This window comes from Eucalyptus grandis, chromosome 4 (genome assembly GCF_016545825.1).
Source record: "Eucalyptus grandis isolate ANBG69807.140 chromosome 4, ASM1654582v1, whole genome shotgun sequence".
NCBI classification, from domain to species: domain Eukaryota; kingdom Viridiplantae; phylum Streptophyta; class Magnoliopsida; order Myrtales; family Myrtaceae; genus Eucalyptus; species Eucalyptus grandis.
In genome coordinates, this window is record NC_052615.1 from 35,739,161 (window position 1) to 35,760,593 (window position 21,433).

At 42.5% G+C, this 21,433-nt stretch overlaps 2 protein-coding genes across 2 annotated transcripts; one reads left to right on the forward strand and one right to left on the reverse strand.

Moving 5' to 3' along the window:
- Positions 1 to 1,253: 1,253 nt before the first annotated feature.
- Positions 1,254 to 10,657, forward strand: LOC104442171. Its single transcript, XM_018872389.2, is given in 9 exon segments — positions 1,254 to 2,430; positions 2,972 to 3,160; positions 4,358 to 4,450; positions 4,529 to 4,711; positions 4,790 to 4,892; positions 5,033 to 5,218; positions 6,472 to 8,879; positions 9,339 to 9,549; positions 9,552 to 10,657. Coding segments are annotated over 9 exon segments (3,987 nt in total). The 5' UTR covers positions 1,254 to 2,196; the 3' UTR covers positions 9,932 to 10,657.
- A 3,036-nt stretch (positions 10,658 to 13,693) lies between these two features.
- LOC104442173 (probable trehalose-phosphate phosphatase 2) lies at positions 13,694 to 18,507 on the reverse strand. Its single transcript, XM_010055512.3, has 10 exons — positions 18,393 to 18,507; positions 16,301 to 16,447; positions 15,990 to 16,130; positions 15,643 to 15,714; positions 15,375 to 15,500; positions 15,194 to 15,250; positions 14,969 to 15,070; positions 14,723 to 14,800; positions 14,442 to 14,582; positions 13,694 to 14,142 (listed from the first exon to the last, which is right to left on the reverse strand). Exons 2-10 carry the CDS (start codon positions 16,406 to 16,408, stop codon positions 13,993 to 13,995), a joined length of 975 nt encoding a protein of 324 aa, XP_010053814.2. The 5' UTR covers positions 16,409 to 16,447; positions 18,393 to 18,507; the 3' UTR covers positions 13,694 to 13,992.
- Between the last annotated feature and the right edge of the window lie 2,926 nt (positions 18,508 to 21,433).

Here is a 21,433-nt window from a genome sequence, read left to right on the forward strand (position 1 = left end):
AAGATTTTTGTGCACTTTTGGTCCTTAAAAACCGATAAAACAGAGTCCATAGAAGCCACAAATTGGAGCATATACTAAGGATACAACCCTATAGCTGCTAAGAAGTTCAGTTCCTCAGTATATGTGAGCTTATATGTCACACTCACTGCCCAAATGGAGGAAAACATGCTACAACATCCACAAACATTCAGTTTCTCTCTATTCTCTCCTAGCAGATCAGAAGAAGGTAATGAGAGGAACCGAGGAGCATTAAAAGTTTAAAAAGCTGAGAGCTTGTGCAACTATGCATGATTCAAGAGCATAAAGAAACCTATAGCAAGTGCTCGCGTGCACAAATCGGCAATTTACATGTGGTCAAAGGGAGCAGAAAGAAATCTACATTCATTACTCCCCAACGTGCGAATACTAGTAAATACAGTTTGACATCCGGTCAAGGAGCGCAAAATAATATCAACATTCATTACTTCCCGACATGCCGATACTTGTAAATATCCTAGCTCTGTTAATTTCACGGAAAATGAATGATTCAAAAAATATTTTTCTAAAAATGATCGCTTATATCTCTTAAAACCTCTACTATTTTTACGAAAAAGTCCTATAAATCATTCATGTTGCGAAACAAAAGAGACACAAAACTTCCCCGCCTCATGATAAGCCTGTTCAATCTGCCCAAGCTGCTCTCAACCGAAGGGCCAATACAGGATCCTGAAAACCCGCCAGATAATCCCATCATCGCTCTCATCCCACGTTTTCGTTCTTCGCATGGGAATTTTAACGAGCACCTGCCCTGCGCTCTGACTCTTCAACCCGTGGCGCACGAACGACCCATCCAGAGACCGCGAACCAAACCCACTCCCGACGGGCGAGGTACAATTCGATACCCACGTCGCGACGCAAAACCGAGACGAACGCGAGGTTACCACCAACCAAAACAACTCGCGCGCGCTCACCGGGCATGCCCGGAACGCAGAGAGACAGAGAGACGGAGAGGGCGGGAGCGAGAGAGAGAGAGAGTCTCCAACGGGCCGAACCTCGCCGGGCCCGCAGAGGTTACGGTCTCCAGGAGGGGGGCCCATGGGCCTTGTCCCAGGCCCACTCATATTGGTTCCGGCCCAAAAATCAGACGCGGCCCAAATATATATGCATATCTCTCTCTCCCTCTCTCTGAGTTTTCCAACCAGTTTCTTCTTCCTCCCTCCATCCCTTCCATCCCTCCCCTTCTCTCTCCCTCTCTCTCTCCCCTTCTCCAGATTCTATCATCTCTCTTTCTCCCAAGCAAAAAGGAAAAAAAAAATTTAAAAATTTTCAAAGAAGGTTTGCATAAGAAGGGAAAAAGCAAAGAAAAAGAAAAAAAAAACTCAAAATTTCTGCAACAACGTCAAAAAGCCTACTCCTCTCTCTCTCTCTGGATTTTCCTCCATCCCCAGGATTTTCCCATTTGATCCGCCACGCTTTCCTCCCTTCTCTCTCTCGATTTTCTCTTTTGGATTCTCTTCTTTTTCTCCGCCATTGAATGCCCCCCGTCCCCACCTTCATCTCTTGCTCTCTGCGCATTTCGCCCGTCTCGCCACCTCCTCCGCCGCCGTCCTCCGCCGTCCCGCGGCCTCTCCGGCGCGCCCCCCGGCTTTCCGGCTCTTCTGGGGTTCTTGCCGGCATAAGATTCGAGCATTCGCGAGTTCCTGCCCCTCTCTCGCGGTTAGGGTTTCGATCGGCCGGCCTCCCAATTCGACGCCCCGGCGGTCCCTCCCGCTCGGCTCCTCCGTCTCCTAGGTTTCGCGCTCGTCTAGGGTTTCCTCTTCGGCTTGTCGCGCGGATTTAGGAGGAAGGAGGGACTCTTGGTGTTGCCCCTCCTTTTCTTGTGCTTTCTTCCTTCGATTTCACGGATTCATTTTGGGTTGTTGTCTGTCGGCGATCTTTCTTCGGGAGCGGGTGCCGATAATTTTCGCGACTTCGGCTGCGACTGGCTTGTTGTTGGTCGCCATTGGGATTCAGATGCCTCGGGGATTTTTCTCGCGGGATAGCGGAATCTCCTGCTGCTGATACTTCCGGGCGAAATTGCTTCTCTTGAGTTTTCTATTGAACTCGTTGGGAATAGTGCTTTGTTCCTGCTTCCTTTCCCGTTTTCCTGACTTTTTCCAGGAGATTGGGGATTTGCTGATTAGAGTTCGGCCGTAAAGGGGAAGTCTTTGTGCGTGTATGGGCAAGCATGAGGAGTGGACGCAGCCACCGAATGGGCCCTTGCCCAACGGATTGTTGCCCGGTGAAGCGGCATCCGTGATACGGGTGCTCGACTCGGAGCGGTGGTTGAAGGCTGAAGGGCGAACCGCGGAGCTCATCACGTGCATTCAGCCCAACCCACCCTCCGAGCAGCGCCGAAATGCTGTTGCCACGTACGTGAGATGTCTCATCACACAGTGCTTTCCTTGTAAGGTGGGATCTCATTGCATCGATATTCTACATAATCCTCGTGATTACTTATTTTGTCAGTTCGACGCATGTCATCTATTTAGTAAGTTATGCTTTATGAGCATTTGAGAGAGTTGTTGAACACTACGGGTAATGATGCTTTTGGAGCTATCAGTCAGATTCTGTGCTTTGCAGATGTTTGATGGTTTTCTATATAAACTTGACAGGGCACTTTGCCTCTGCATGCTATTTTACAAGTATATGGTCAGTTTGCCTTTGTTATGGAACCACTGGGTTTGAATGATTTTGGGACCAAAAATTTAGAGATTTGTGGCCAGATAACTTGGTGCTTGGCATTTTCACAGCAGTAATTAACCTTCTTATCCCTACTTGTGTTCCAATAGGACAGTTAAGCTTTTCAACTCTCTGCCATACAGAAGTTTTAGCTAATATTCATGTGTTTCAACCTCACTAGTTTTCACCTTAGAATTTCTCGCAACAGATGTACGGATTTATGTTTGTCAGCTACTTATTGGTGTCACTTGCGTGTGCCATCTTTTACAAGGTTTTCACTTTTGGCTCTGTACCACTGAAGACTTATTTGCCTGATGGAGACATAGACTTATCCGCATTTAGTACAAGTCAGGAATCAAAGGATACATGGGCTCATCAGGTTCGTGACATGTTGGAGAGCGAGGAAAAAAATGAAAATGCCGAGTTTCGTGTTAAGGAGGTTCAGTACATCCAGGCAGAAGTATGTACCTTTCCATTTTATCGTAATAATTTTGTGGTGATTGATTTGTCTTTTACGTATTGTCCAGATGTGTTTTTTTCCCCCCTTTTGTAACAAATATATTGGCTATAACACACTTTGTATTTCTGATTGGAAAAGGTAGTGGACATGGACATGCACTAAACTGAAGTTATGATACTTTGAAATTTGATTATCTATATCGTGTGTGACTTAGCAATCCTTGCAAGTATCTATCTTCACTTCTCTCGCCATGCAAGATTAATTTCTTACTTTTCGTGCTTTCTACGGATTTGCATCTCTTTCTTCTAAGTAAGATGACATGGTTCTTTTACATGTTGAAATTGATACCTGACCAAGATGGCTTTTGAGAATTGGGACATATGGTTGGCTTCTGGTCATTATATCCTTTCAACTGAAAAGTACATATATTACTGTGTCATTGATGAGCATATTATACTATGAAGGAGCTCAAGTTGCATTGAAGTAATGTCAGATCTCATATTTTGAAGTCAAACCATCCTGCTTTAAGATATGGAAAGTACATTTGTTTTTATCTTTTTTATTATAAGCTGAAAGTAAAACTTTGATTTTATTAGTTTTTCAACTCGCCTTTGGCTTTGTGCATTAAAATAAGTTGATGCAAAATCATTAATGATTAGTTTCTTTAAATCATAAATATGTGCTGATAAATTGAAGTCAGGTGATGAAAATGAGTAGTTAATGGTATCTGCCAAGGCAGATGGAGAGAAACAAAAAACTAATCTTTATGAAAAACCAAGGAGACTAACAGAGACTGATTCTGGTGAACATTTTTTGTGTGCTCATACATGGTCCTTACAGTAGAGCTGAGAATGAATGGTGTCATGCATGAAATCCCCATCTAACTTGGCTTGGTATGTTCAATCCTTGGGCTATGCCTTTCCTTTTAACACTGAGTCAATTTATCTCACTTGCTAACTAGAATTGGAATTTCTGTTATTGGGCTGATAAGTCATTGCTCCTCTAGGGGACTTCTTGATAAGAAATGTACCACAATTTAACCTTCTTGCGACAAAAATTACTCGAGTAGGTTCCTCTTAGCCTGCTGGTATTGTATTGCAAATGAGATGTTAGGTGACCTGTTTTGGTATTTCAGTTATTTCGTTTAAATCCCTCTTTGATAAGAAATTGCATTTTCTTCCTTTCATATCTGTGCAGGTGAAGATAATAAAGTGTCTTGTAGAGAATATTGTGGTAGACATATCATTTAACCAGCTTGGTGGGCTATGTACTCTTTGTTTTCTTGAAGAGGTAATTTCCACATGCTTTGAACAAAATAAATTGATCATAGACATGACCTTATTTACTAAATATGTGTTGCCTCTGCAGGTTGATCATTTGATAAACCAAGATCACTTGTTCAAACGTAGCATTATCCTGATAAAGGCTTGGTGCTACTACGAGAGCCGTATACTTGGTGCTCACCATGGGCTTATTTCGACTTATGCTCTGGAAACCTTGGTTCTCTACATATTTCATGTTTTCAACAATAACTTTGCTGGACCTCTTGAGGTGATGTTCGGTTTAATGTTGGCAATGCGTGCCTTACTGTGTCTCTTTGCACATTGATCTAATATTTTTGTCTGGCAGGTGCTTTATCGTTTTCTTGAGTTCTTTAGCAAGTTTGACTGGGACAATTTTTGTGTGAGCCTGTGGGGTCCTGTACATATTAGTTTACTTCCAGATGTAAAAGGTATTCCTTTCCCTCAAAGTTTCTGATATTTTTAATTATTGACATGTCTCTAAAATCGGAAGAGAAAACAAGTTTGATTCAGACATGTTTTCCTAGTTCCATGTCCTGATTTTGCTTTCTTTAAACTATCTTTTTTTCAGCTGAACTGCCAAGGAAAGACGGTGGAAATTTATTACTGAGCAAAGTGTTTCTTGATGCTTGTAACCACGTCTATAGTGCTTACCCCAGTGGTCAAGAAAATCAGGGTCAACCTTTCATTTCTAAACATTTTAATGTTATCGACCCTTTGCGGGTGAACAACAACCTTGGGCGCAGTGTTAGCAGAGGTACTTCATTTTTCAGCAATTGAAATGTGAGATATATGTCATATCTGTATTAGACATAAGTGGCCACAATCTTTGCTATATATTGCTGGTCTTTTGGCTGTGATGCTCGTAACTTCATCTTTTTGTTCAAGGGATGGGAAGTTTTCTTCATCTCAAGTAATATTATGAACATGATAAATTAATTGATGTTAAAATTGAGTTTGGTTGATTTTAAGCACATTTTGAGAATATTTAATCCGATTCAAATAAATTTGAAGTTAGATGAGATATTGTATGAGTTATTTTACCACTACTGGACATTCTTACGGCTACTAGCTGATCCCCGCTTGAACTAGGCATTTTGCATAATAGTGTTCTCGATCTGCTTGCACAGCAATGAGCATTTAGCTCCTGCTGATTGTAGGGCGGCCAAATTTTGTATGTGTGCTTTACTTATCTTCTCCTTAAACGTTTTTATTATTCTTGTCCTCAGAGAGACAGAGATAGAGGGGAGAAAGTTTCAGGTATTTATAATAAATGTATTTTTCACTGTTTTTGCCAGCAATGGCATAATTATAGGGGTAAACAAGTTAAAGCAAAGTGAACTGAGCATTCACAACTAGGACAACTGAAGGAATGTTGAGTGAGATATTTAAGATATATATATCTATAGGTGAAAGAGCAGGCTGACGTGTCCACGACACCAGGATTAAATGGTTATAATATGGTCTCGTAGTATGGGCATTAGTTGCATTAGATAGGGCTCACCTTTCATTCTTCCTAGTGTATCTGAGCGACCTTTGGTTTGTCCCATTCGTTGGTCGATATTTAAAGTAGTTCCGTAGAAAGGCTGTGGATTTAGGAGCAAAATAAGCCAGCTATTCCCTTCTTACAAGATGCTGGTCCTGGTCCTGGCCCTGGCCCTGGCCCCTGCTCAGGCTAAATCAAAGTAGCAGCAATCATGAGACAGGCTCAAGGTTAGATAGAAAATAGGCTATTCGTTATATCGAGTCCCAAAGTCTGGCATCCTAATGAAAGAATAGCGTAATCTTTGCAAGGCCAGCAATAGTTCTTTATTCATGGAAGAGTTTGTTCGCATTATGTTCCAAGCGAGTTTTGTCCATCAGAAGATTTGTGGAGATTCTCCTATTTAGCTGTACACCACTTGATTTTGCGAGTTAATAGATTTTCCTTTTGAGATTTTTTTGTGCTTTATTCACAAATCTTATTTTAATAGACCGAGTTCGTCAGTTTTATTATGTTTAATTTTTCAGGTAATTTCTTTAGAATACGCAGTGCATTTGCATTTGGAGCTAAGAAGCTTGCAAGACTGCTTGATTGTCCCAAAGAAGACATAATCTTTGAAATAAATGAGTTTTTCATGAATACTTGGGAGAGACATGGCAGTGGCCAACGCCCTGATGCACCGATAAAGGACTTGCGGCGATTAAGATTGTCAAATGCTGAAAGCTTACACCGGTCCGAAAATCTACTAAGCAATTCAACTGGCAAAAGGAGTGAGAGTGTCTCAGTTCATGAAACTCATTTTGACAGTGCTCATGGTCCTCGTGGTGTCTCTTCTCAACATTTAAATCATATCTCAGATAGTGCGTCTAAAAGAAGTGACGCTTCGACCATATCTCGTACCCAAAGTCAGAAGAATCATGTAAGAGTAGACAACTTAAGGGTAGCAGATAACAACCGACGGGAAACAAATTTGAAGCAAGCATCAAGCATTGATAAGGATCAGAGAAGTTCTAGAGCAGATGGCTTGGTGAATGATATTCAAGGAAGATACCTTTTTGCGAGAACGCATTCTAGTCCTGAGCTGACTGACTCATACAATGAAGGGTCTTCCCAAGGAAGGTTAAACAGGGGGCCTGATGGTGGAAAAAACCAGACTACATCCGCAAGATTGGATAATAGCAGGAGGAAGATTTTGGAAACCGATGGTACAAGCCTAGACATTTCGTCTTCAGCTGATGATTCAGCATTCGTCGGGCATTCCTCAATTCAGCAAGACGTGACTACTGACTCGGACAGTTTGAATAGTTACCATGATGACAGTATTCGGTTTGGTGTCAGGGGTGAAAGTTTTGTTTCTGTCTCGGGATCACAAGGGTTGCATCATGACGAACAAGATCTTGTTAACATGATGTCATCTTCTCAAGCACATGCTTATAATGGACAGGTTCACATGCCTCTAAATATATCTTCAGGGCACTTGCCGCTGAATTTAATTCCAATGGGGCATGCCCAGAGAAATATCCCTGGAATGATTCCTTCGAACATTCCATTTGAGAGTCCCTGGTTAACAAATATACCATTTCCTCATGGATTCCCTCCTTCGCAAATAGCTCACTATTTCCCCAATATTAGCTTCGGCATAAATCCGGAAGATTTTATTGAACCTAGTGAACAAAATCTCAGTTCCAAAAATGCAAATCTTTGTGAAGTTAATGGTGAAGTCTGGCATGAGCAAGAGAGGGAGTCAACTGGAGGTTTTGATGTAGGTGATGGAGATGTTCAAACTCGCCAATCGGATGATCAGCAACAGTCAACTTCAACATCGTACGGCTTTGCTCCTTCATCTAAAGAAGGCAGAACTTTTTCTAGAGCACATCAGAAGTCTGCTCGGGAAAACCGAGGGTCTTCTAGGGAAGATAGACTAAATGCATTTCAACATCAAGGTGGTAGAGAAAATGAGGTTTGCATGGATGACAGATCTGGAAGTTTGAGGTCCTTACGAGCTACTCTGAGTAGTTCTAGAAGTAAGACTTCCTCGGAGAGCTCTTGGGAGGGAATTTCAACGAAGTCATCAAAGTCAACAAGAGAGAAAAGAGGTAGGAAAAATGGTTCTAATGCCTTTCCATCTAATGCATCTTGGAAAGGGAAAAGTTTATCAGATCATTCCTCTGCTCAGGCAGACGATGATTCTGTGGACATGAACCTTCCTTCAAGTATTGGACATGAACCAACAGAGAGAAGCACAGGACCTCAACCTGTTGTTTCAGGGCATGTTCCGACACATCAATTCCCTGGGTTTGAGCCAGCTCAAACTGGTGGAACAGATTCCATGATACCATTTCTCTTGGGCCCAGGTTCTCACGAAAGGCCCAGGGACAATTCTCAGGTTTATCCATTTTACGTTACGGGGCCCCCAGTTCTGATTTATTTTATTCCTCATATGCCAGGCGACAGTGCCAGTTCAGATGCATCAAGGAGCCATTTTAGTGTGGAAGAAGTGCTAGATGATAACGAGACTGACCAGAATTTTGATTCATCTGAGGGACTGGATCATCCGGAGGAATTGAATACTTCTGTCACTGTTGGACCGTCAGTCCCTGTTGAGCCATCTGAGCACAAGTCTGACATACTTAACAGTGACTTTGCTAGCCATTGGGAAAATCTGCAGTATGGACGATTTTGTCAGAACCCTCACTACCCTCCTCCTATGCTCTATCCACCACCCAATTTGTTATCCCCAATCTATTTGCCAGGCCGTATTGCATGGGATGGAGCTGGAAGACCAGTCTCGGGAAATACTAATGCCTATAGTTTTGGGCATCGTATTGTTCCGGTTTCCCCGGTTCAACCTATTTCTAATGGACCTGCCAGTATTTACCATGTTGACGAAATGCCAAGATATCGTAGTGGAACAGGGACTTACCTGCCAAATCCTGTAAGATTTCTTTAAGCATAAACATTATTTACTCTTCTTTCTAAAAGATACATATATATTGGCACTCCATTCCATTTTTATTATCATGTCATGTATCCTTCTTCTTTGTTTTGCACCTTCCATGCTATGTTTTGGCAATTACCGATTAGTCCATCTTTTAGCCATCTGCTTTGTGGATTCGTTTTCTATCAATACTTTTCTACTTGTCTTCTCTCTGTTACCTCTTTCAATTAGAGAGAAATGTATCACTGAAGGGGATAGAGGAGTATTACAGTATAAATAATCCTGTTCTGGTTCCAGTTAGTGCACTGTTGAGGAAAGAGGATGCTGTATTCTTTTATAGAATGTGTTTAATGCTGATCTGGTTCTCTTCATGCTCTCTTACTCATTAAGTTTAGCCAAGAGTTCACTCTCTGTTATGGTTTAGATGCCTGATGTGTAGTTTTATTCTTTCTTCAGAAGGTTTCAGCAAGGGAGCGGCACTCGACCAACACGAGAAAGGGGAATTACAGCTATGACAGAGGGGATCACCATGCTGACAGAGAGGGGAACTGGAATGTTGCCTCTAAATCCAGACCTTCACGCAACCATAATCGCAATCAGTCCGAGAAATCTAACTCTAGGCCAGATAGAGTGGCAGCAGGTGACAGCCAGTCTGAAAGACCATGGGGCCGCATAGACATGGATCATTTCCTTCGTTCCATTCTCAGAATAGTACCATCCGCACAACTACAGCACAAGGTGGTCCGGCCAATGTTGCATATGGCATGTATCCTCTTCCAGCCGTGAATCCAAGTATCGTATCATCAAATGGACCTACACTCCCACCTGTCGTGATGGTTTACCCTTACGATCATAATGCTGGATATGCTTCTTCATCAGAGCAGCTTGAGTTTGGGTCTATTGGAACAGTGGGTTTCTCAGGCATGAGCGATGCGTCTCAACTGAATGAAGGACATTCAAGCAATATAATGGAGGAACAAAGATTTCATGGAGCTCCTGCTTCACGATCTTCACCAGATAAGCCGTCTTCACCCCACCTCCAGAGGTGATCAATTTTCTTATCAATGGAACAGGCACTATGTTTCAAGATATGGAAATTGAGGAACTGCAGCTGGGATTTTACTCGACAGTCCAGCTCGTGTCGGTATCCTTGCTTGCATAGAGACCATTCATTTGTCGGTGGTCACAAATCTCCCTTTTTGCAGAGGTTGGACGACCACTCTTCAACACCTCTTTTAACTGTTCCATGATGCCATCATCTGTATCATCTCCACAGCCAGCCTCATTAATTTGCTCGATCCAATATGAGCGAAAATGGTCTCTTGGTCTCTGCATGTTTTCACATGAAGGTAGGTTCTAAACGGAGAAAATTCAATGAGGAATTTTTACCTAATGAAGTTTCTCCTCCTCCCCCCTTGTCGTGACTGATTGATATCTTCCACCTCAGCAATGACCTTCTGAAAGTGAGAACCAAGGAGGTTTGGAAGAAGTCGGATTCCACACAGCTTCTGTTTCAGGGACATTTCAGACTGTTCGGGGAGAGAGACCGCAGTCACGTAGATTTCCAGTTTAGGTCTACACATTTTACAGCTTAGTTGAGTAGTATCACAAACTTTGTTTTGAAAGAGTATTTTGCTATTACAGGAATGTACAAGGTTCTTGATCGGTAGGCAACAGACTTAGGTTTTTCTCTTGCAGATGTCTTGTTGGACATGTTTGACACGGTATCATTCAATACCATTCCTGAAGGTGAAAGTTACACAAGATTTCTCCCACGGGTATGGTTTGTTTTGTTACTCAGATGATTTTGAGCAGGCAAGATGTTAATAGGTTAAACATCGGTTCTACTAATGGGTTTGCACCATTAACCCAATTTTTCATTGTAAAAGGTTACTGTCTATGAAACGTTACTGATTGCGTGAAGAAGTTCTAAATTACTAGTAATTTGAGATCCTAAGTTTACTTAAAAGACTTAGAGACTCTTGATAGTAATACCGATAGATACAATCAGAAACTCTTGAATAGCAGAGGAGTGCTCCGTCTTGCAAGGTACGGCAGCTTTGATGGCAGCTGTTGGCAAAGCAACCCCGACCAGTGCGAAACCAGGGAGCTACAGGCTCTTCCAGCATTCGTGCTTGTCGGGGGTCAGTTCTCTTCTGTGAGATTAACAAGAACAAGAGTTATGGCAGTCGAATTATGTCCTTGTCTTTGCGGTCTGGCTGGGCACATCTCATCGGAATCTGAAGATTCGACTGATTATATGTATTCCTTAACGGATCAAAATAAGCCTGTGGCAAGTTGCTCTCTTGCTCATTAAGTTTGAGATAATATTATGGCCGGAGTTTGTCTCCATCCAAACTTGGACGATGCAATACTCTGCCGTGCAGAGGGGAGCTAAAACTGGAGAATTGAGCCACACAACCACGGCCGTGAGTTGGAGCTCCTGGAGCCAGAGATTGAGCACGGCTGGGTCCTTTACCGAGAAACTGGTCTGGAGGATGGCAGTTGCTGGAGCCTAGAATCAGAACCATTGAAGTTTGAGGGAAGTGTTCATAATGTGAGTGACGGCGCAGTTAGTTTGAGCTCTGGCGACATTGTGGTAAATGAGAGGGCGGTTTGTTTATGAGGAATCATAGGGGTCCGGTGAAGAATGGGAGCATTCAGGGTTAGCGATAGTGGATCCCGACTTGGAGGAAGAGCAGTCTAGGTCCGATGATCAGTAGCAGGAAGATGAGGTGACTGCCCATGGCCAATCCAACTTCACCATAGTTATATGCTTCAGGTTCTGCTGCCTTCCTATCCCTTGTTTCGTTCGTTCTTTTGAACTGTATATTCTACCAAGATAGAACTCTGAACGTCTAAACACTATATTCACCACAGATGCCTCGGAAATCATAAATAGGCTCGAGAAGCCTAGGCCTAGCGGTGCCTTCCATCTGAACACCACTCCTGTGGATAGCGTCTGCTTGAAGGACAGCCCCGCAAATTTCAAAGCATATGCCACGCATGATTTCTCCGGCCACAGCACCCACCTTTTGATGTAGTCTGGAAACCAGGGACAATGTAGTTTTTTTATCTCATTCGGGTGTGGAACTCTTTTGCCCATGCCCACAGCTATGTCAGGACCAATTTGAACAGGGCTGAAACACCATATTTTTGCCGTCTCCAAACCAGACCTTCTGCTCAATATCCTCGCACGGATCTTCATATTATCGCTTGGACCTATATCGTCTATATCAATTGATCAGCAAGTCCGCCCTCCATAGGCCGAGCCTCCATGAATGATTGCACTCAGTTGCATGACCACCGGGGACACATGGGAAGATCTCCCTACTACGGTCTCAAGGATGTTTGCAGTGGGTTCTGAAGACGCGATTGAGCACTGGCTACAAATGTTTCCTTTAGATCTTTCATGCGCTTTTTTTAGTGTACTTATCCGGCGCCAACAATGACAAGCTCGTTCCGGACTTCACCAAATGCCTTAATGCCTTCAAGTAGCTTAAGAAGGTCAGATTGCCCTGCACTCTACAGCTACACTCGTCACTGGGGAGACAGAATCTCGAGGCAAGGATTGGGTGCGTGTCGACTTCTTTTTCATTTGTTAATGTAGGCGTTCTTGAAAATGAACAGATAAGGATCAACTAGGGCCATAATATTGCCACAAGGCACGTCCTCCACTCTCAGGTGCTTCTTTCTGATCCAAATAACAGTCCTCTGAACACTCATAATATAAAGATCCATCCTCCCACCAGTGAAAATCTTACCTTAGAAGATCCAGCCAAATGCAAAAAAGCTGCCTTTGTCAGAAGCCGGAATCATCCTCGATCCATAGAACATGAACGGCCCAGGATCAATCTCCGATTGCAGTAGCATGTAGGTCATCTAGCGGATCATCATACAAGTTCTCAACGCGGTACTCCTGTGCCTTAGCTGGGGAAGGAAGGCTGAATGAAATCGTCTGCAAGATTGCGCTACTCGCCGGAAGCCAAGTCTGCATCACTTCCTTCAACAGGGCCTTCCCCGCTGGATCCTTTCCACTCACCCTTCATATCAACTTTGAGTTTTCCCTGCATGCCCGGCACTCCATATTTCTCGTCATTCATACGGGCCCCGATAAACTGTTTGATAAGCTCGTAACACGCCTGCAGGTAGGGGAATTAGTGAACTTGCCGATCCATTTCTTTGCTAAAGGCGTGCGTTCATGAGGCCATGCTTGGCAGCAGGGTCAATGAAGTTCTCACCCCGCAGCCTTTCCATCATCCTTTCTTCATTCACACCAAACTTTTGAAGCACAAAACACAGCAAACTGAGACTGTAAAGGCCCAGCCATGCACGGGCCATTACAGTAGTTGATGTTATTCTTCATGTGGCACTTCCCTTGGTTAAGTACACACCAATTACCAAAGGTTATAGAGATGGCGTTCACAACTAAAACATTTCTGTAGTTTCTTATAACACGTATTTTTCCCAAGGGCTAGATGAATTTGCTAGATAGACGATAACATGATGTATAGCATGTGCACGAGTACCAATCGTAGGCAAGGCGGTTAAGAAGACCAGTTGAAGCCCAAAAAAGCAGGCTAAGCACGAGAGAGTCAGAGCGTGTACAGAGAGGTGGGCCAGGGTCTATGGAAGAGTGAACAGAGGAGGGGGGAGAGCAAAATTTTGAATTGCTGAACGTGGGACCCGAATTACACGTGTCGACTTTTGTATGGTTTCCCATTTCGCCTACGTGAAGTGATTCACCTACCAAATATTTTCTCGGCTAAGCACATCTTTCCTAAGAGAACGGTATGTGTTGCTCTCATGTCTAAAAGGACCAAAAAGTTACTAGTTCCCAAACTCTTTGACTTTGCTGATCATACAAGATTCACTCATATAGCGGAATCTTCTCAATTGGTAAGTAGTGTAGCGAGGTCTCTTTTGCTCCACTACGTTACATTTCTCATGGGGTGGCTAGCTACCAAGTATAAATTACAAATCCAAGAACATCCTTGGCTGAAGGCAAATTTGCCAAACGAAAACATTGGCAAATTCACGTTGCTTCTATATGGATCGGAACCAACCGAGTGGTTTGCAGGCTTGTGGTGGCCTTCAGGTATCGAGTCGGTTAACTCGAAGAAGCGCTTCTTTTCCACTTGGCGAGGTTTGTCAAGAAAGAATGGACCTCATTGGGGTCTCGCAAAGAGTACGAGGCCACGGTCTCCCTTGGGACAGAAGAAACGATAATGGAGAAACCGTGTTTAGTTCTTTTAATAACCTGCAACCATTCATGTCGAAGTTATTACAGTTAGTTAGCAAAGAGCGTTCTACTCAAATAGCTTTTCTTAACCCTCCAATCGTTCTGTGTCTAGATTGGGTTTTTAAATTATTGCTGGACTTTGGAAAAGGAGCATTAGGTAAACTCGAATGTAATGTTATCCTGTTTCTAAATAAAAACAAGATCAAGTCCGCCTTTTGTACGTAGATTGGACCTACTAATAGCTCTAAAAGAAGAGAGACGACAGAACTACACAAGATTTTTTATGAATGTCGAGTATCAGATATGCGATCCAACACCTTGAAAGCATCTTCGTCGGTATCATCGTCCCCTATATACAAGGGAAGGACGTTACAGTGGCCATTTGCGTTGAGACTTTCTAGTAGAAATTCGATGGCTCGGCCTTTGTCCCATTCGACCGGAGGACGTATCTCCATAACCTGTTCGAGCAAATTATAAACGCATCATCCGGAATGAGCTCGATGTGCTTCTTTAGTAAAACCAAGAATGAAAGAGGTTCCTTGCGCTAAGGAATATAATTTTAGTGAACACGCTTGCCTGCCTCCAATTATGCATGTACCTTTTTGCCACAGGTAATTCTATATGTTGGATATGCTTCCATTGTGGATTCTACTATCTGCTTGAGTTTCCCAACATCCTGCAGAGATTTAACATCCAGTTACTGCGTATATAAGAAAAAGGGCCCGAGATTCTGGGACTGAGTTAAAACATATTTGTTAGATATATGAGGGCATATGTACTAGCATAGAGAAACTGTGGAATGATTATTCCTCTAACGACAGTACAAGGAGGTTGTAAGGATCACCTTCTCATCCACACAACGGTAGTGCACCGATATGCAAAACTTATTGTCTTCGACCATGGCACTGTCTATTCTTGTAGTTCTTTCCTTCAACAGTCTCATTATCTGCTAGCACCAACAACCAAAAAGATGTACAAAGACTATGATAGAAGGAATCACATTCTCAAAACTGCAAGACATTTAACTTCATTGACATCCATATGTTACCGGTGCATGGGAAGTCCTTACCTCCTGAACTGTATCTAGGAAATCTTGAGCTGGTTGGAACCAAACGATTTCATCCCCCTAAAACAAGCAGCAGTAATTTATCTCTTGATTCAAGTGCCGAAGTGTTCTCACTTGTTCAGCATAATAGGAATGTCTTGCAGATGGAGTGCCAAGCATCGAATTATGTTATTTAGAGACGAACCTTTTCATCCAAAGCTCTGGTTTGATGCCTATTGTCCTGGCTCTTCGAGGAGGCTAATGGGATGGATATATCCATTCCATGACTTCCAGCATAACAGACATTGTTCAGTTGCACAAATTCATATACCTAAACGAAGTGTGAAAATTTTTCTTGTTTAGCTAAAGAAAAGCGGGATTAGTCTACAGAAATCCTCGTGTGGTTCCTAAACTGTACTTGATTGAAAAAGCAGCAGAATGGAAGTATAATTAGTACGCAGAAATGAGCATACCTTTTCGCGACACCTTCCACTAACAATTGCAGTGGGAAAGCAGTCTGCAACTTCGCGTACGGCGCAGCGCATCTGCATTTTAATTCAGTCATACACACACACCCTAAATATTTGTCATGTTTGTCTGTCAGCAGTTTGCGCTGGATGAGAAATTGTTTTAGTACATATGCCCTAAAGCAACCAAGTGATTTTGCCAGTTTGATGTGAGAAAACTGACAATCGATAGTCAATCGCTTTGCTTTCACTTGGTTTGCTGTGTTTTATATTGCATCAATCAACACTAGGCAGCTCTCCATCCTAAGGACTATAATTCGGAAATTCGATCCTCTGTAGGAGAGCAGATGCACCTTTTCTGTCATGTACGCCTGATCAGGATTGTCTACAATCTGAGAGAGGGTACCATCATAGTCCAAGAACACCGCAATCTCTTTACCTTCGGCTTTCTTCATGATTCCTTCAAATGTGCACAAGGCAGACGGGTGCTCTCTCTGCATAATGCATTAAAAACCTCACCCATTGATTAACACGAACGCATGGTCAATTAAAAATGGAAGTACGGTGAAAGAACGCGACAATCACAAGAAGTTTACGAATGAAAAGACAAGATGATACTGCAGTTCAATGCAGCACGTAGGTTTCATCGTCGCAATGTGCTTACTAGCCATGAAGAGTAAGAGCCCAAGATAGAATCTCCATTGTCTTCCAGCCTCGCTCTTGAGAAAGATTCCATCTTCTGTTCTTGCGTGGGTGACTGCGGAAATCCCATCTTAGATTCAATTATAGCGCTTCTCTAGATCTACTTTTCCTGCAAGATTTAAGAAGATCCTTCTTTAGAGTATATGTTAAAAAAGATACAATTTAATATAGAGAACATGCACATAAATAGTCTATTTCCTATTGCACGATTAATATAAAGAACGTGCACATAAATAGTCTAATTCCTATTGCATGTCATCTTTCGAGTACGTCACTGGATCAACATCAAAGCCATGGATGACTCCATAAAGGAACGCTAGTTCCAGGGCTTTTAACAAGATGCTAATCTTCAGGTGAAAGCTTTTTAAACAAATGATGCTCCATTTAAGTAAAGCCGGTTCGTCAGGTGGTGTGAATCAAGGCGCTATACTCAAATCCTTGACGACATTGATATCGAGGTACCCACGATCTTAATCCTCAAGATCCGTGTAGGTTTTGCACAAAGCTACAAACCTTGAGCAATAAATAAAGGATTATATAATGGACATTCAGATCTAGGTCAATGAACAACGTGAGAAACAAGATTAGTTTTCTGTTCATGCAGAAGTCTGGTCATATGGCAATAAGACTACGAATCACAGCAACGTAAGACCCCACGAACGTGTGATTCATGACTCTCTTAGCGAGCCGGAAGCGAGAACAGACAGCATTTTCGTCCATTCAAGAGATAGCAGACAAATCCAAAAAGCCAAGGTTAACTCGAAGCGCCAAGCTCGGAGAAATCCTATGTGCGCAAAAACCACCGTGACTATTCACATGATGAGCTCGCGACAAGAGAATACAGTAAGAGAAAACAGGTGGCATGCGCAATTCAAATGGCACACTCTCCTTTCACTAGGCCTGAGTTTCAAGAAAGTTTCGAGGGTAGGTACGGAGTTCGGTTGTCTTGCGCCGTGACTCGGTCACATCCCTTTTCGGCTAATTCGTTTTCGTTTTTGCCGCACTAGCCCTTCGATATGGGTAGAGATCCTCTCGGTTCAAAGAGGCGAATTAGCGCAGCTCAACCTTCCACAATCATGGCGTCGCCACCGACGACTTGAGTGTTGAGATCGGTTTCCCAACGAGAAAGCTAGAGTAATGGGTTAGCAATCTAAGTTAACCGAGTCCATTTACTTAATCGGTTACTAAGAGGAGCAGTATCGATTATCTTTGTTAAAGTCAACCATGGAGGACTGAAAAAGCAGCTTCATTTAGAAGGCAGTCGCTTGTCGCGGGGCTGTCAATTCAGCAAAACCAAAAGGTACTCACCGACTCCCCGCAAAGGACAGATCACTGCCCACTCGAGTAACTTTTAACGTCGAATCCACGTACTTTCCAACCCACCAACCGATTGTAAAATTAGATGGACTGAAGTGGGATGGTCATGCAAGTTCCATTCTTCAATGTGAACGCTAAGTGTCCTAGCTACATACATATCATACGACACATCGCGTTGTAAATTACGTGAGTAGAAAAGTTGAGTACATATAGAGGCGTCTCCATGGTTTATCACGTGATCGATCTTGCTTTCACCCCAAGAAATTTGCTAACCACAGAGAGAGAGAGAGAGAGAGAGAGAGAGAGAGAGAGAGCATGACATGGGACAGTAAAAGACAAACTCTCCCGGTGCCAAGCTGTTGTCTGCGAGGTTACGGGATCGACTTGACCATTGTGAGGATCCACGACGTGCGTGGTATCCAAGCATGGAAAGAGAGATGCACGGAACAAACATGTTCGGCCCGTATATTGTGCGCCGGGTACGTATATACCTGTATAGTATAGCCGGATGCATGCACTAAAGGGTAACCCATTAGAAGACGCAGAAAGGTCGAGGAAGTATGCACTAAAGGGTAACCCATTAGAAGACGCAGAAAGGTCGAGGAAGTTGGAGCGTGAAAGGAAAGCATGTAACACAGCGAGAAAGCCTGATTCGTAGACGAAAGAAACCGAACTTTGCATGCAAAATGCGAATGGCGAACTTAAAACACTAGAGAGAGAGAGAGAGAGAGACTGACCTTGTGCCAGATCGAGTTGCATGGAAAAGTGCAGGAGGGGAGGGGGAAGAACGGTGGGAGGCGAGGACGCTTTATTTATAGAGTGAAAGCCAAAAGTTTTCTTGGCCATGGAAGTCACGGGACACTCGCTCGAAGCTACAACACCTTTCTCTTGCTTCTTCCTATAATCCCACCTCTCATTGGACCGACTTCGCACCAACTTGAATTGACCTTAGTAGCCCTGATTAACCAGCCTAATGTGCTCTTAATTTCGTCCCGTAGCAAGAGGTGAACCCGTAATTAATCGGCTTTCGCGCGCCGGAATAAGTTGGGGCCTAATAAAACACGGGTCGTCTTCACACAGGCGATGCTAGGTCGCAACATGACTCGAGAAAGGGCATGTTCGGTTTCGCGTGACGCCGGGATCATCTTAATGACTCAATCGACCCTTTGAGCTTCCTTACACGCTTTGCATAGTTTTGTACGCAATTGGCTTGGCTGAATCTCATTTCATAGGTTTATAAGACCTCCAATTGATCTCCCAAGAAAAAGAAAATTTCATCGGACGCTTACATATGACATCCGAACATTGTGCCTGATTTTTTATCCGAGATGTTTATAATATTTCCTCTTTCAACCCAAAAGAAGAAGAAGAAGAAGAAGAAAGAAGAAGAAGAAGAAGAAGAAGTAAAATCGAGACGGTCCATGAAATTTTTCGTCATGTTCACACTTAGTACGTAGTTACAAGCTTGCATTAGAATTTGGCGCATATAAATTTACTCTCTCCGGTTCATGCTATGTTCTCTGATGCCACCTTAAAGGTCTCTGCGAAAGGCTTGCTTTGATTCCATAATGTCGGCAATTACGGATCTAGACTTTGGAAATAAATTTAGAAAATACTTGAGAAATTCGACAAAGATTTTAAGTTAATCAATTCTCATTTTTGATTCAATTAAAATTAGAGGAAGCTACATTGGTCGTTCTCTCTCACACGTTTTTTCCTTGTTAATGAAAAGAACAAAAAGAACGAAATGGGGTCCTTACACGAAAAGGAGCAATCACGGAACACCATAAAAGTGCTGACAAGTTATTGAATTGAGGTAATCATGTCAATCAAATGTCGAGAACTAATTAAAAAGATGTTAAATATCGCACGCATTTTGCATTGTGATTGACTTTATCGGCCGTATATCATCTACTGAATAAGTCTGCACAATATTCGTTTCATATATTATTACTGAGAGCAATTGGTTCATTCACTGCATAAGATTGCCTGAAAAGCTCCATTCCTTTCATTTCCTTTCCTTTCTCATTCATCTAGTTGAGGTCATATGCACGGATCTAATGTGTTAAGTTTCCAAACAAAACGAATAGATACACAAGACTGCTTGTGTTGAGCTACGTTTATCTAACGGAAAGTATTTAATATTAAGTGCACGGACGCAATAGATAATTTTTTGAATATTTCAATTATCAAAGACACATGACTTTGGTACAAAAAAGAAAAAAGTTTAGTTTCTCAAAAGTTAAGGATAAACCCTTCGCATCAATCCTAACACTGTTTTGCTTATCCTTTTGGTTATGCATGATTGGAGATTAAATAAAGAGATGACTGGACTGCAGACCTAACCGAGGTCCCAGGACCTACGGGGAAACTGAAAAGGCTTGAGATAAAAAGGAAATATCATTAGTTAGCAATCATTGCAGCAAGTTCACAAACTCATCTGCTCGAAAACGTACCCATCGCTACTGGAGTTTATCTTATGTAGGAAGACGACCGAGACTCACAAAGCGCGAATCTCGTTTCGTTCTTAATCACTCGACAGCCGAACACGTCGTGAAGTCAAGGTCAGAAGGAAGTTATGCTTCATGAATCTTCAAACCCGAACGCGAAGTGCAACCGCCCTTTAAACGACCAAGACATCAGAGAGAAGAACTTGTTCTCGACGTTCCATTCAAGACAAGTTGGACTGGCATACACGATTTGCAGGGTCTTTGTATCTTTCACGACGACAATCAGTGAATGGCGGCACTAAATGAAATGTAAAGGCGTTTCCATCCGATCGAAAACCATCATGAAGATCGAGTCGGAGGTTCTTTCCTCGGGGTTACATTTTTTAAATATCTAACACATTATTACTTTGCTTTTGATCTACCCTTTACATACCTAATTTCAAGGGCTTGAACTCCTTTCCCTTTTTTCGCCTAGTCAACATCCTGAAGCTCGTGAACATGAGGAGGTGGGGCAAGGCAATCGAGGCCCATCCCTGGCTTTTGTCCTCGTGGCTCCCCCACCATGTACCATCGCAACTCCACTAACCCTGAAAAGAAAATGATGGGTCGAGTGGGAACGACTGCTAAAGTGGGAAAAAGCAAGCGTGTTAGTCAGTTTCATCAAAAGCATGACCCCCTCATTTCTATTGCTAAGTTAGTCATCATGAGCCAGAAGAGGGAGAGATCTCCAGAGCATTTTGCAATCTGGGTTTTTAGTAAAAACGTGGGAGACGATATTTTCTGGGCCATGGAAGATCTTCACAAGCCAATCGACGTAGCTTTCCGACATAGCCCTCCTGAGAAGACATTAATGGGGAGATCGAAGATCGCAAAGATCCACTTATGAACCATCGAAGAAGCTAGGAACATCTATGTCCATTCATTGCGAATATTTTCCATGCAAATCATTTTTGAGGAAAATAGCCGGTTTTCATTTGTTTTGTCGTTTAAAGAAATAAGAAAAGTAATTTTCTTCTTGTCAAAAGGAAAGCTACGAATGATGGCATCTCATCATGAATATTTTCTATGCAAATTATTTTTTTAAGAAACATGGTCAGTTTTCATTTGTTTTGTAGTTTAAAGAAAATGATTTCCTACTTATCAAAAGGGGAAGCTACAAACATCTATATCGACTCATCATAAATATGTTCCATGCAAATCATTTTCAAGGAAAATTGTCAGTTTTCATTTGTTTTGCAATTTAAAGAAAGTGATTTTCTTCTTATCAAAAGGGGAAGTTAGGAACATTTATGTTGACTCATCATGAATATTTTCCATGCAAATCATTT

Excerpts from the sequence above, each read along its gene's own strand:
- LOC104442173 (XM_010055512.3), bottom strand. The coding sequence starts at position 16,408 with ATGGGATTTCCGCAGTCACCCACGCAAGAACAGAAGATGGAATCTTTC. Across the intron at positions 16,131-16,300 it reads GCTCTTACTCTTCATGGCTA|AGAGAGCACCCGTCTGCCTT; the intron begins GTAAGCACATTG and ends TGCATTATGCAG. Across the intron at positions 15,251-15,374 it reads CCAGAGCTTTGGATGAAAAG|GGGGATGAAATCGTTTGGTT; the intron begins GTTCGTCTCTAA and ends TGCTTGTTTTAG.